Genomic DNA, 12,912 nt, shown 5'->3' with positions numbered 1-12,912 from the left:
CCTCGGCCACCACCCTTCACCAATCCCTATTGACCAGCGTGGTGAAGTATGGTCAAAAAATCCCTTGACTGATACAGCGTTGAATGGACGAGCGACTGTAATTTCTTTACATTCATAACACGTTGCTTAATGCAGACACACAATATGGACTGCAGCAATGCTTGCCACTGAGTTGATGTGTCTGTTCATGATGATTGGTGTTTTACCTTTCTATCTGGCAACAAAACTGACACATTTTTACAAGGAGTCATGTTTGCATAGACCGCAATACCTGCAGTCATAATACAAACAAAAGACATGACTCTGATAATGTGCACTGTCCTTGAAGTTGATTGGTCCACACCCGAGACAGAGCCTAGTCTCACATGGGTTGGACCAATCAACTTCAAGGACAGTGCACATTATCAGAGTTATGTCTTTTGTTTGTATTATGACTGCAGGTATTGCGGTCTATGCAAATGTAGTGTAGTAACTCGGCGGGAGACGACTTCACGGGTAACACACTCTTTATTTTATCAAACTTGGTTACAGGTGACTAACACCTACTTTGCATCTCGGGTGACAAACACCCACTTAGCTACTTGGCGACTAACGCCCACTGAGCTACTCGGATGACCAACATCCACTTAGTACTCGGGTGACAAACACCCACTTAGCTACTTGGCGACTAACGCCCACTGAGCTACTCGGATGACCAACATCCACTTAGCTACTCGGCGACTAACGCCCACTGAGCTACTCGGATGACCAACATCCACTTAGTACTCGGGTGACAAACACCCACTTAGCTACTTGGCGACTAACGCCCACTGAGCTACTCGGATGACCAACATCCGCTTAGCTACTCGGCGACTAACGCCACTGAGCTACTCGGATGACTAACATCCACTTAGCTACTCGGCGACTAACGCCACTGAGCTACTCGGATGACTAACATCCACTTAGCTACTCGGCGACTAACGCCACTGAGCTACTCGGATGCACTAGGTCTTCAGCTCCGTCTTCGGGTCTTCAACTGGGTAACTCTCTCGAGTGCTCTCGCGCGTCCCCCTTTATACCCCACCTGCGGACGTCGCTGCGAGCACCCACTTATTCGACCAATCGCCGGGCGCTGGCTACGATCCTCTTTTCCCACATCTCATCGTGCCTCACCACTCACTCCGCGCCGCCCCGTCATCTGTCACTCCCGGCGCGCGCGTCCACACCACGCCCACAACGCGTGCCCAACCCCGCACCCCGCGCCGCCCCGTGATCCATCACTGTCACAGTCGGCGCACGTCAATACCACCACTACACAAACATGACTCCTTGTAAAAAGGTGTCAGTTTTGTTGCCAGATAGAAGGGTAAAAAACCAATTATCATATTTTTACTGGCAAATGAGGTTCCCATAGTGTCTGTTCATGTTTACACTTTCCAGCTGGAAGCCAGAGCTAACCAACTAATTGCACAGAGTGATTGATTGATGGATACCCCAACTAAAATACAAGGGAGATGTTACACAACTGTAGATTGTGATTCGGGTTGTTAAAGAGTTCTCAGCTTTTACAGTTCTTCCTTTTATTCTTTGGGTCTTTCGGCTGTAAAGTCTCGTAGATAGAAAAAATGAAAGTAAATAAAATAAAATATTTAAAGTAAATAAATAAAGTGGATATTTTAAGTAAATCCAATATTTTATTTACTTTAATTTTTTTTTCTACGTGACTTCACCGAAAGAACCAATGAATATGAATTCCTGCAGTCACAAAAGTTTTAAGTAAAAGTTCTTACTCTGTTTTTCTTTACATATTTAATCGCATCGATGTCAAAATAATGTAAGATGCGATTCGTAAACTGTTCTCCTTTGCTTTGGCACACACACACACCTAGACGCCACCTGGATTAGACGCAGTGCATGTGTCGGGGTCCGAGCATCTCTATCCATGCTACCCTTCACTGCAGAATATAACTGCACCATAAATTGTAACAAGCTGTATTTCCTTTACAATTGCAGCATTAAGTGGGGAGCAAAAAGTGAGTTGAATTTTCCTTCATGGACCCAGTCCGTCGATGAGCCTACTATTTAGTACTGGTGCTATAGATGTTTATAGACAGTGCTCAATAATATATTTAATAATGAAGTCCATTTGGTCATGGGAATTGTTTTACCATACTTCACCATGCTAGTCAGTGTGGATTTGTGGAGGGGCTGCGATGTCCAGGGCGAGTTCAGGTATCACTTGCCACTGATGTTGGCTGTGTCCAGGGATTAAACTCAGTTATTTATGGGTTCATAGCGCAGTGCGCTAACAACTGCACCACACATTCCACCCTGGTACTAATAAAATGTGTGGCCGAGTTAGGTTGTAAATTAGCCGAATGTTCCTGCTGGAATTAGTTGACCAATTTTTTACTGGGTTATTTTGCTTGTGAGAGGAAATTAGGGTACCTGAAGTCACAATCCATACATGATGCTACAAATGCATGTATACAGCTATGTCCTGAATACAGCTTTCTTTCATGTATTTAACAAGCAACTTCATAGCCCTGCAGGTCCGCTGTCTCATCTCATGCATATGCTGACATCTCCATGATCCGCTTACAAAGCAATGGATTGCAAGTGTGCCTTACTGCAACATTCTGACAATTATTCCTCCATCTATAGTTACTTGCTTTGATCATTTATTTAAACCCAGTCTGCACGGTATTGGCGTGCACACATGTGCGTGTCTGCGTGTAGGTGACGTACAGCGTGGATGGCTTTGTGGACAAGAACAACGACCTGCTGTTCCGCGACATCTCGCAGACCATGTGGCAGAGCAAGCGGGAGCTAGTGCGCGATCTCTTCCCTGAGGGCAACCCCAAAAAGCAGTCGCTCAAGCGACCGCTCACAGCCAGCAGCCAGCTCAAGACCTCGGTCAACGCCCTCATGAAAGACCTACTCATCAAGAACCCCAACTACATCAGGTCTCCCATTCACCGCCACCTCACTAGGCCTATGCCCTGTGTGTGCCCATCAGGGTGGGGTGGGGGAGTGTTGCATCTGCAGATGGAAACTCCTGTCACGGGAGGTTTCTGTGGTCTGGCATGACCTCATGTATTTCCCATGAGAATGTAACATGCAGCTGGACACGGTTCCTGTGGCTCTGAGGAAGCCCCAGCAGCAAGCACTGGGCTGGGTGGCGTCACTGAAGCAGCTCTATTGTAATATCATTAAAATTCTCCGCCTGTGACTAAATTACCTGAAATGCACCCGATATAGGCAGTTCATGGAAGCTGGACATTGCTTGGATAGGTGAGCACCGTACACTGACAGCGTGTCATAGGGCTCCGGGGCTGTGTGATGTGCAGTCGAGGGACTGCAGCAAAGTCCATTGTTGCACTGTACTTCTGTGCTTCCACGTTCATGTTCCTCGCCATAACCAGCTGTACTGATCAGTGGTGAAGTATGGTCAAATAGCCATCACGGCCTTCACAGGCATGGGGAGACCCTCATTCAGCGGTGGAGTAATAAAAAGGGTTTTGTATGTATGTAGTGGTGATACGCGCTGGGTGTATATGTCGTGTGCCAGCGCGTAAGTACGGGTGTGTGTGTGGTGACGCGCGCTGACGGGGAGGAGCAGGCGTCAGTGCGCGGGTGGGGGTAGTGCTGCTGATTGGCTGTGTGCCGGTGACGCGCCCAGAGGGAGTGATCGGGTAGCAGCGCGGTGTGATTGGTCGGAGAGTGGAAACACGCGCTGAGCGGAACCGGATCGTGGGGATAGCGCGTGGGGATTGGGTAACGGAGGAGCGGTGCCGACGTTGAGGTCCGCATCCGCTCCGTCTCCCGGGAAGAAGGGGTATATAAGGTGATGCACAGAGGAGCAAGGGGCAGAAGTGGAACCATCTAAGAATGAAGACGAAGGTGTAGAGATAGAGCCCGGAGAGGAGAGTAATGGAGAGTAGAAGAGAGTAAGGTATAGTGTGTAGCCAGCGAGAGAGAAAGGTCTACACGAGAGAGTAAGGTATAGTGTGTAGCCAGCGAGAGAGAAAGGTCTACACGAGCTGAGTAATGTATAGTGTGTAGCCAGCGAGATAGAACGGTCTACACGAGCTGAGTAATGTGTAGTGTGTAGCCAGCGAGAGAGAACGGTCTGCACGAGCCGAGTATGCATACGGTGTAGCCAGCGAGAGAGAACGGTCTGCACGAGCCGAGTATGCATACGGTGTAGCCAGCGAGAGAGAACGGTCTGCACGAGCCGAGTATGCATACGGTGTAGCCAGCGAGAGAGAACGGTCTGCACGAGCCGAGTATGCATACGGTGTAGCCAGCGAGAGAGAGGCAAAGTCTACACGAGGCGAGAGAGGAGAGTGTAGCAGAGGCGCAGAGTCTACACGAGGCGAGAGAGGAGTGTAGCCGAGGCGCGGAGTCTACACGAGGCACAGAGAGCCGGCAGCACAGAATCCTGAGTCAAGAGAAGTGCGGTGTGAAGAAGAGAGGCCACGCGTTGTATTGTTACAAGTCAAGATTTAATAAAAGAAGTGTGTTCCCGTCAAGGAGTTTCCTGCCGTCATTTTCCAATACTTCATCTGGCGTCAGAAGTGAAACGGGCTTCCAAGTATGGAGACGAGGAAGACCCGTAGGACCCACGGGATTGACCGCGAGGAAGACCTGGACGACTCGGAGCCGCTGGTGGCGGGGGGTGAGGAAGAGGACTTGCCCACGCTGCAGGGTCCGTCGACGGCGCCGGCCGAGCGACCGGGGACAGACGCCGGGCTTCGTGAGGCGCACTCCCGACTGGCGGAGCTGCTGCTCGCCGCCGCGTCCATCTTGGCGGAGATCAGCTCGTCGGGAGGAGCGGGGACGGTGGGGGACATTTTACAAGGTCGCCCCGCAGATTCCCGCCAAAACGAATGGGGGATTCCCGCCATTGCGCCTGGGCCTACTTTTGGCGGGAACGGCGAGCGCCACGTGGTGGTGGGTTCCCAAGCGCGCGCATCGACGTCATCAGCGCGCGAGGGGGTCCGCCATCTTACGTCTGCTGCTGGAGCCGCCATCTTAGACACCGACGGACAGGCGGAGAGGAACCACGAGGCGGATGACTTCATTTTTCAGCAGCGCCTGCCCACGTTGTCAGCCTTCAAGGCGGAAGGCGGAGACTGGGGCCAATTTCAGCGAAGGTTTTTGGCGCATCAAGAGATGTCAGCGTGGTCCGATGCTACGGCGCTGCGGGCATTGCCCGCCATGCTGGACGACGATGCGCTCGCGGCCTTCAGGGCTGCACGGAAGTCGGACCGCTCCACGCTGAAGGATGCGCTGGGTTTGTTGGCCAGGGTCTACGGGCCTCCCTCTACATGCCGCCATCAGTTCTACGCAAGACGGAAAGCGGCCACGGAGACCGCGCTGGCCTATCGCACGGCGTTGCTGGCTCTTGCTGATGCTGCGTTCCCTCGGATGGACGAGGAGGGCCAAGACGCGATGGTTTTGGAGCAGCTGCTCAAGTTGGCGCAGGACCTGGGGGTCCCTATCAACACAGCTGACGACATTGATATTTCTTCTTTGAGAGTCGCCACGAGTATTCAAGCGCACGAGGCCCTACAACGGAAGCAAGGCGTTGGTTGCAACGCTGCTGTCGTCGCAGCCCCGGGGTTGGTGGTCGCCGAACCCCAAGTCGTCAGCCCACGAGAGGAGGCGTTCGCCACGGGACGACCAGGGGACTGGAGGCCGGGGGCCCGGTCGCCTCTGCGATCGGGCCGAAAGTCGGAGCAACCAAGATCTACTCCGACCCTCGTCACGTGCTATAACTGCGGCCTCCGGGGCCACGTGGCGTCCGGGTGCCGCGCTCCGCGGCAGCGCGCCATAGGAGCTCGGCTGGACGACGACCGAGAGCCCAAGTCATCTCTACAATCCCCGGCAAGTCGCGGCACCTCACACGCTCGGCCTGTTTATTCGGCACACATGGGACGCCGCGTTGCGGCGGAGGAGGGCCGGTTAAGGTTCGGGGATTCGGTTCGGCGAGGGGGGTTCGGCCGGGACCAGGGAGACATTGAATGGGCGGAATTGGGGCATAGAATTGTGGCTGCTTCGGCGGGTTCGTCCGTTGTTACGGGATCTATTGATGGGGTTGAGATTAGGGTGTTAGTGGACACGGGGGCATCGGCAACTATTATATCGGACCTCATTTATAATATTCTTCCAGTCCAATGTCGTCCGCTGCTTCCAGTGGATGTGCCATTTTACGCCGCTAATGGGGGATCGTTGGGCATTATCGGTCAGGTTAGGGCGTCCATTTGCATTGGAGATATCAAATTATCGGGACCCGTTTTCGTTTCGTCTTCTTTGGCAGTTCCGTGTCTTTTGGGCACTGACTTTTTGGCTAAAATGCCCATTAAAATTCTTATCGATCAACGATGCATTGAACTGCCATCGGGTCGCCGGATTTCATTTTTGACGGGCCCTACTGACATTCGGACGGCGTGCGCTACGATACAAGCGGTGGCGACGCAGACAGTGCAAGTGCCCCCGGGTTCACAGATGTTGATTCCCCTCCGGTTGCGAAAACCATGGGTGAGGGAGGCTTCAGGACAGAGTATGCTTTTGGGTCCTTCTAACAAGGCTGTCGGGGGTCTTGATTTATCGGTGGCTCACACTTTGGTGCGGGCTGACAGGGACCCGTTTGTGATGGTTTTGAACGCGGGGTCGCGACCAGCTGTCATCCCGCAGGGCACCGTGCTGGCTCACGCGGCGCAGGTTCCTGGGGATGATGGGTTGGTTGCGCAGGTGGGCTCGAGCCCCGCGCGGAACGTTGAGCCAAGGGAAGACCTTGAGTGGGTCCATTCGTTATGTGCCGCCTCGGACGATTTGTCAGAGGCGCAGTTGGGTGCGCTGCGCGAGTTGCTCATTGAATTCTCTGATGTATTCAGTAAACATAAGTATGACATTGGGTGCACGGATTTGTTGCACCATCACATTGAAACGGGCGATGCGGCGCCGGTCAGGCTAAATCCCTTCCGACTGAGTCCCGTGGAGAAGGAACATGTTCAGTCGGCTGTTAACGATATGCTAGAAGCCGATATTATTTCACCCTCCTCTAGCCCGTGGGGAGCGCCTATTGTGCTGGTTAAGAAGCAGGACGGGTCCCTGCGATTCTGCGTTGATTTCCGTCGCCTGAATAAGATCTCTGTGGCTGACGCGTATCCGCTCCCCAGGATGGATGAGTCCCTCGATGCATTGTCTGGTGCGCGATATTTTTCGACTCTTGATTTGTTATCGGGGTTTTGGCAGTTGCCGCTCGACGAAGAGTCGAAACCTAAGACAGCATTTCGGACTCCAGGGGGGCTGTTCCAGTTTAACCGGTTACCCATGGGACTTCACTCCTCTCCAGCGACGTTTCAGCGACTTATGGAGCTGGTTTTGTCGGGCTTGCAGTGGGATACATGCTTGATTTATATGGACGATGTCATTGTTTTCAGTAAAACGTTTGAGGAACACCTCCGGCGATTGAGAGGGGTGTTCTTGCGAATGCGATCGGCTAAGTTGAAATTTAAACCGGCCAAATGTCACCTCCTTCGTAGGTCCGTTAGATACTTGGGTCACATTGTCGATTCTTCGGGGATCTCCACCGATCCCGCGAAGACGGATTGTGTCGGTTCGTGGCCGACACCTACGTCCGTTTCCGACGTGCGTAGTTTCATCGGGTTTGCTTCTTATTATCGGCGGTTCGTTGAGCACTTCGCCACTATTGCAAAACCCTTGCACGCTCTAACGGCGAAGGGAGTGAAGTTCAAATGGGGACCGGAGGAGGAGGCCGCGTTTCGCTCCCTCCGGGACGCCTTAGTGGGTGCCCCACCCTTGTGTTATCCCGATTTTGCCAGTCCCTTTTTGCTGGACACGGATGCTAGCAACACGGGCATTGGGGGGGTGCTATCCCAAGTCGTTGGAGGTGTCGAAAGAGTTGTCGCCTACGGTAGTAGGGTGTTGTCTCCGGCGGAGCAGCGCTACTGTGTCACCCGTCGCGAGCTGCTTGCCATTGTTTTTTTTGTGCAGCAGTTTAGGCCATATCTGTATGGTCGTCACTTTACAGTCCGAACGGACCACGCGGCGCTACAGTATTCATTGAGGGTTGCCCAGCCCTCGGGCCAGTTGTCGCGTTGGTTGGAAGTCCTCCAGGACTATCAGTTTACGATTACGTACCGTAAGGGGTTGCGACACACGAATGCCGATTGCTTGTCGCGGTTGTTGCCTTGTGATGAATGCGCGTGTTTGTCGGGATCGGCGCGCTGTAAACCGACGCTTGCGGGGGAGATGGGGGCACTGGCTGCGACAGCGGGCGCACCGAGTGGGGATGATTCCACTGCCTCTCAGGGTCGGGACTCGCTGCTCTCGCTGTCGCTCAGCGAATGGGGCCGCCTCCAGATGGCGGACAGCTCGCTGCTAGCATTGCGCCGCAAGGTTGGGGGTCCCGAGGGGGACCAGGAGCGTACCGGCTCCTATGTACTTGAGCGGGGCGTGTTATTGAAATGGGACAGTTTGTCCCGGCGGAACGCACTCGTGGTGCCTTCCGCTGTGAGGGGGAGGGTTGTCTTGGCGGCACACGAACGCCTCTTGCACTTGGGAGTTAACAAGACGCTTGCCCTGCTTCAGCGTGACTATTACTGGCCGGGAATGGGAAGTGATGTGGTGCATATTCTGAAGGGGTGCGTTGAGTGCGCCAGGCGTAAACCACCGGCCGTGGCAGCTAATCCACCGCTGCAATCTATTCAGGTCTCGCGTACCAACGAGCTCGTTGCACTCGATATTTTGGGGCCCTTCCCAGTCACGCCGAGAGGGAATAAATATTTGTTAGTGGGGGTCGAATACTTTACCCGATGGCCTATGGCGTGGCCTCTCGCTAACCAGTCGGCAGCGGCTGTGACGGATGCCTTCGTCCAGGGCTATGTCCTGGACAAGGGGGCTCCCGAACGCCTGCTGACCGACCAAGGTAAAAATTTTTCGAGTAAATTGTTGCAAGAGGTGTGCGATCTGTTGGGTACCAAGAAGGTGCGTACCTCCCCGTACCACCCGCAGACTGACGGGATGGTGGAGAGACTCCACAAAACCTTGACTTCCATGCTGTGCCAGCAGGTGTGCGAGGCACATGTAGATTGGGACCTGCAGGTCCCGGGAGTCCTTGCCGCGTATAGAATGGCCCCCCATGCAGCTACGGGGTTTTCCCCATTCTATTTGATGTACGGTCGGGAAGCTGACCCGCCAATAGAAACGCAACTTGGCCTGTCCGCTCCACGAACTAATTCTAATTTGGCAGAACATATTAAGTTTAATATTCATAAGCTGACAGAGGCGAGGGAGGCCGCACGGCTTAATTCGCGGGCTCGCCAAATTGCTAATGAACGGTTGCGGGCACGGAAGGTGTCCATGCACGAATGGAAACCAGGTGACAGGGCCTGGCTGCATTGCCCTCAGGCACCCTTGGCTACGTCGCCTAAATTGTTGAGACCGTGGAGGGGACCCGTGGAGGTCGTGCGCGTTGCACGGCCCCAGTGCGTTCAGATAAAGTGGGGAAAGCGCCGGTGGTACGTTCACCCCTCCCGACTGAAACCGTTCTCGCCTCCATATGGCCTCCCCTTGTGTCGTGATGGCCGGGCGTGTGACGTGACCGGCGACCCAGAGGGGGAAATGTCTCTGCCTGATCCACACGTATTGTCGCCTGATCTGCTCCCAGGTGTCTCGGAACTGACAGCTGCCGATCACCGGCGGCCGGATCTCCGCGGCGGGGCCGGCCCTTTCAGGCCCGTTCCGCGCCGTCTGGAGCGGCCGGAACCGCCGGACGGTCGTCAGTGTCCCGCCCCATACGATGGACCAGCCAGACGGACTCGCGCCAGGTCGTGCTACTTTGCATGACCTGCCTCGTGAGGAGTCGGAGCAGTTGGAGCGCCTCGTCACTGCGTGTAGTCGCAGGGACGTGGGGCGCGTTCGTTTCGAATTTGCTCGTATCGTGTTATTGTTGACTTTTCGCGTTCATTGTCAATCTGTACATAGTTATTCTTGTTGTTGTTGTTGTGTTATGTTACGGGGCACACTCGGGGGGTTATGGGGTTTTTTTTTGTTGGTTGTCGTTTTATCGTCGTGGTTGGTTGTTGTTAGCAGCCGGGCCGGCTGCGAGCTATGTGGGAGGGGGTGATGTAGTGGTGATACGCGCTGGGTGTATATGTCGTGTGCCAGCGCGTAAGTACGGGTGTGTGTGTGGTGACGCGCGCTGACGGGGAGGAGCAGGCGTCAGTGCGCGGGTGGGGGTAGTGCTGCTGATTGGCTGTGTGCCGGTGACGCGCCCAGAGGGAGTGATCGGGTAGCAGCGCGGTGTGATTGGTCGGAGAGTGGAAACACGCGCTGAGCGGAACCGGATCGTGGGGATAGCGCGTGGGGATTGGGTAACGGAGGAGCGGTGCCGACGTTGAGGTCCGCATCCGCTCCGTCTCCCGGGAAGAAGGGGTATATAAGGTGATGCACAGAGGAGCAAGGGGCAGAAGTGGAACCATCTAAGAATGAAGACGAAGGTGTAGAGATAGAGCCCGGAGAGGAGAGTAATGGAGAGTAGAAGAGAGTAAGGTATAGTGTGTAGCCAGCGAGAGAGAAAGGTCTACACGAGAGAGTAAGGTATAGTGTGTAGCCAGCGAGAGAGAAAGGTCTACACGAGCTGAGTAATGTATAGTGTGTAGCCAGCGAGATAGAACGGTCTACACGAGCTGAGTAATGTGTAGTGTGTAGCCAGCGAGAGAGAACGGTCTGCACGAGCCGAGTATGCATACGGTGTAGCCAGCGAGAGAGAACGGTCTGCACGAGCCGAGTATGCATACGGTGTAGCCAGCGAGAGAGAACGGTCTGCACGAGCCGAGTATGCATACGGTGTAGCCAGCGAGAGAGAACGGTCTGCACGAGCCGAGTATGCATACGGTGTAGCCAGCGAGAGAGAGGCAAAGTCTACACGAGGCGAGAGAGGAGAGTGTAGCAGAGGCGCAGAGTCTACACGAGGCGAGAGAGGAGTGTAGCCGAGGCGCGGAGTCTACACGAGGCACAGAGAGCCGGCAGCACAGAATCCTGAGTCAAGAGAAGTGCGGTGTGAAGAAGAGAGGCCACGCGTTGTATTGTTACAAGTCAAGATTTAATAAAAGAAGTGTGTTCCCGTCAAGGAGTTTCCTGCCGTCATTTTCCAATACTTCATGTATGTTAAAATTTCGAAAAGATGGTGTGTCTTTTTTTAGCCTCATTGTTTAGCCATGGTGTATGTGTCTATGTCTCGAATGCGGTTGAATTCTGAATATCTTCAATGCCTGTCGATTAAATCTTGGGCAGCATTTGTCAGCAAGCAATGCTAATGTTATAAGTAGTTATTTCTGCGGCAAATACAATGGCATATAAGAGCCCCAAGAGTCTAAACCGTTTATATTTGTGATTCAGAATGATACCTTTTGAGCTTTCCAACGATAGCTTTCATTGGCTGCAACTAGAATGTGTGCATCACATACATTTTGAGTAGCATATGCATCCTCGAGCTGCAGTGGTGAAGGCCATTAATGAAAGCTATTTAATTTCAGTATTATGTTTTTGAATAAACAATGGGACTGTACTGGTAAGGGATATTTAAAGCAGAACACAACTCATGTGATAATATTCCACTACCAACAGCACATTGTGCATTACAAAACATGTCACCGTTCACAAATAATACATATAGGATTACATATTTTTATATCTGTTGTTTACAATTTCATTGAGCAAAATAATTGACAGTATTTAGATGTGTGTTGTTTATTAAATTAGATACATAATGCGTGTTTTGGATCTCAGTGGGTGGCATATTAACCTAATCAGAGCTGCATCATAATCTTCTTGGTTCTTTCGGTAAAGTCACGTAGAAGGGAAGTCTCACGACGTTTCGGCCACAACGCAAGCAGCCGAAACGTCGTGAGACTTCCCTTCTACGTGACTTTACCGAAAGAACCAAGAAGATGAATCCCTGCAGTCACGAAAGCTTTAAATCGAAACTGCATCATAATATCAACACGTAATCATCTCTCAGCACTTAAGCTATGGTTCATGACTACACAGACCATTCATTATGTGGATAATTAAATGTACTCATGAACTCACTAACCTACACCACCGCTAAGATGAAGGCAGTGTATTTTGGCTTCGTCAGATACACACATTTAATTTAAATACTCTCTCTGGAGTGCTTCCAAACGGCATGCGCTTTGTTATGAATCTCTTAACTTGTCTCTGGGGCGAGGTGACCTTGTGGTCGTGTGGATTTTTCTCCGGATCCTTCGGTTTTTCTCTCCACCTTTGTGAACATGCGTTTAGATAATTTGGCTGCTCCTATAAATTCCCACATATGATAAGCCATTTCGTTGAGCTATCATTTGTGGCCAGGTTGCTTCTCAAAAAGAGCTATATAGCGCAGTGGACCTTACCTGGTAACTAAAATAGTTAAAATAATTGCTTAACTCCAGCCCATACAGGACCAAACCCCCCACGGCTTCCCTTGCATTGTGCCGGACTGTCTGCTGCACTAGACCATGCTGTGTGTTGCTGCCGCACTTCATTGCAATACTGTCGCATCAAATCAATAGTGTGGCGTTGTTGTGCCATCAGTGTACAGTACTTCTATATGGTATAATTGATATACTAGCATAGCGAAGTATGGGAGGAAAAAAAAACCCATGACGAACATGGTGTGGGAAGATCTTCATCCTTTGCTGGATTGAGAATGGCTGGATTTTATTTATTTAAAAGTCAAAGTTCAAGTATCTCCCTGCTCAAGTGAGCAATGGGGTCGTGCTTACACTTAAGCGGTTGTGCTTTCGCTACGTTGTCCCTACCTGAAGAAGGACGCTTGTGTTACGCCCGAAACGTCGTGATTTAATTTAGTTGTTTTCCTTTATTATATTTTTTACC

The 12,912-nt window shown here is 52.2% G+C and overlaps 1 protein-coding gene across 3 annotated transcripts in view; it reads left to right on the top strand.

Moving 5' to 3' along the window:
• The window catches only part of LOC144720356 (unconventional myosin-Ib-like), a 119,753-nt gene that overhangs the window by 81,258 nt on the left and 25,583 nt on the right, over positions 1-12,912 (top strand). For all 3 annotated transcript variants that reach the window (XM_078597089.1, XM_078597080.1, XM_078597072.1), the window contains exon 17: positions 2,719-2,945. In XM_078597089.1, coding sequence (XP_078453215.1) covers positions 2,719-2,945 — 227 coding nt within the window. The remainder of the gene's footprint in view (positions 1-2,718; positions 2,946-12,912) is intronic.

The sequence above is a fragment of the Lampetra planeri genome, chromosome 1, assembly GCF_965212315.1.
Source record: "Lampetra planeri chromosome 1, kcLamPlan1.2.h2, whole genome shotgun sequence".
NCBI lineage: Eukaryota > Metazoa > Chordata > Hyperoartia > Petromyzontiformes > Petromyzontidae > Lampetra > Lampetra planeri.
The sequence above is the reverse complement of the archived record's forward strand: the minus strand, read 5'-3'. Positions and strand labels throughout refer to the sequence as shown.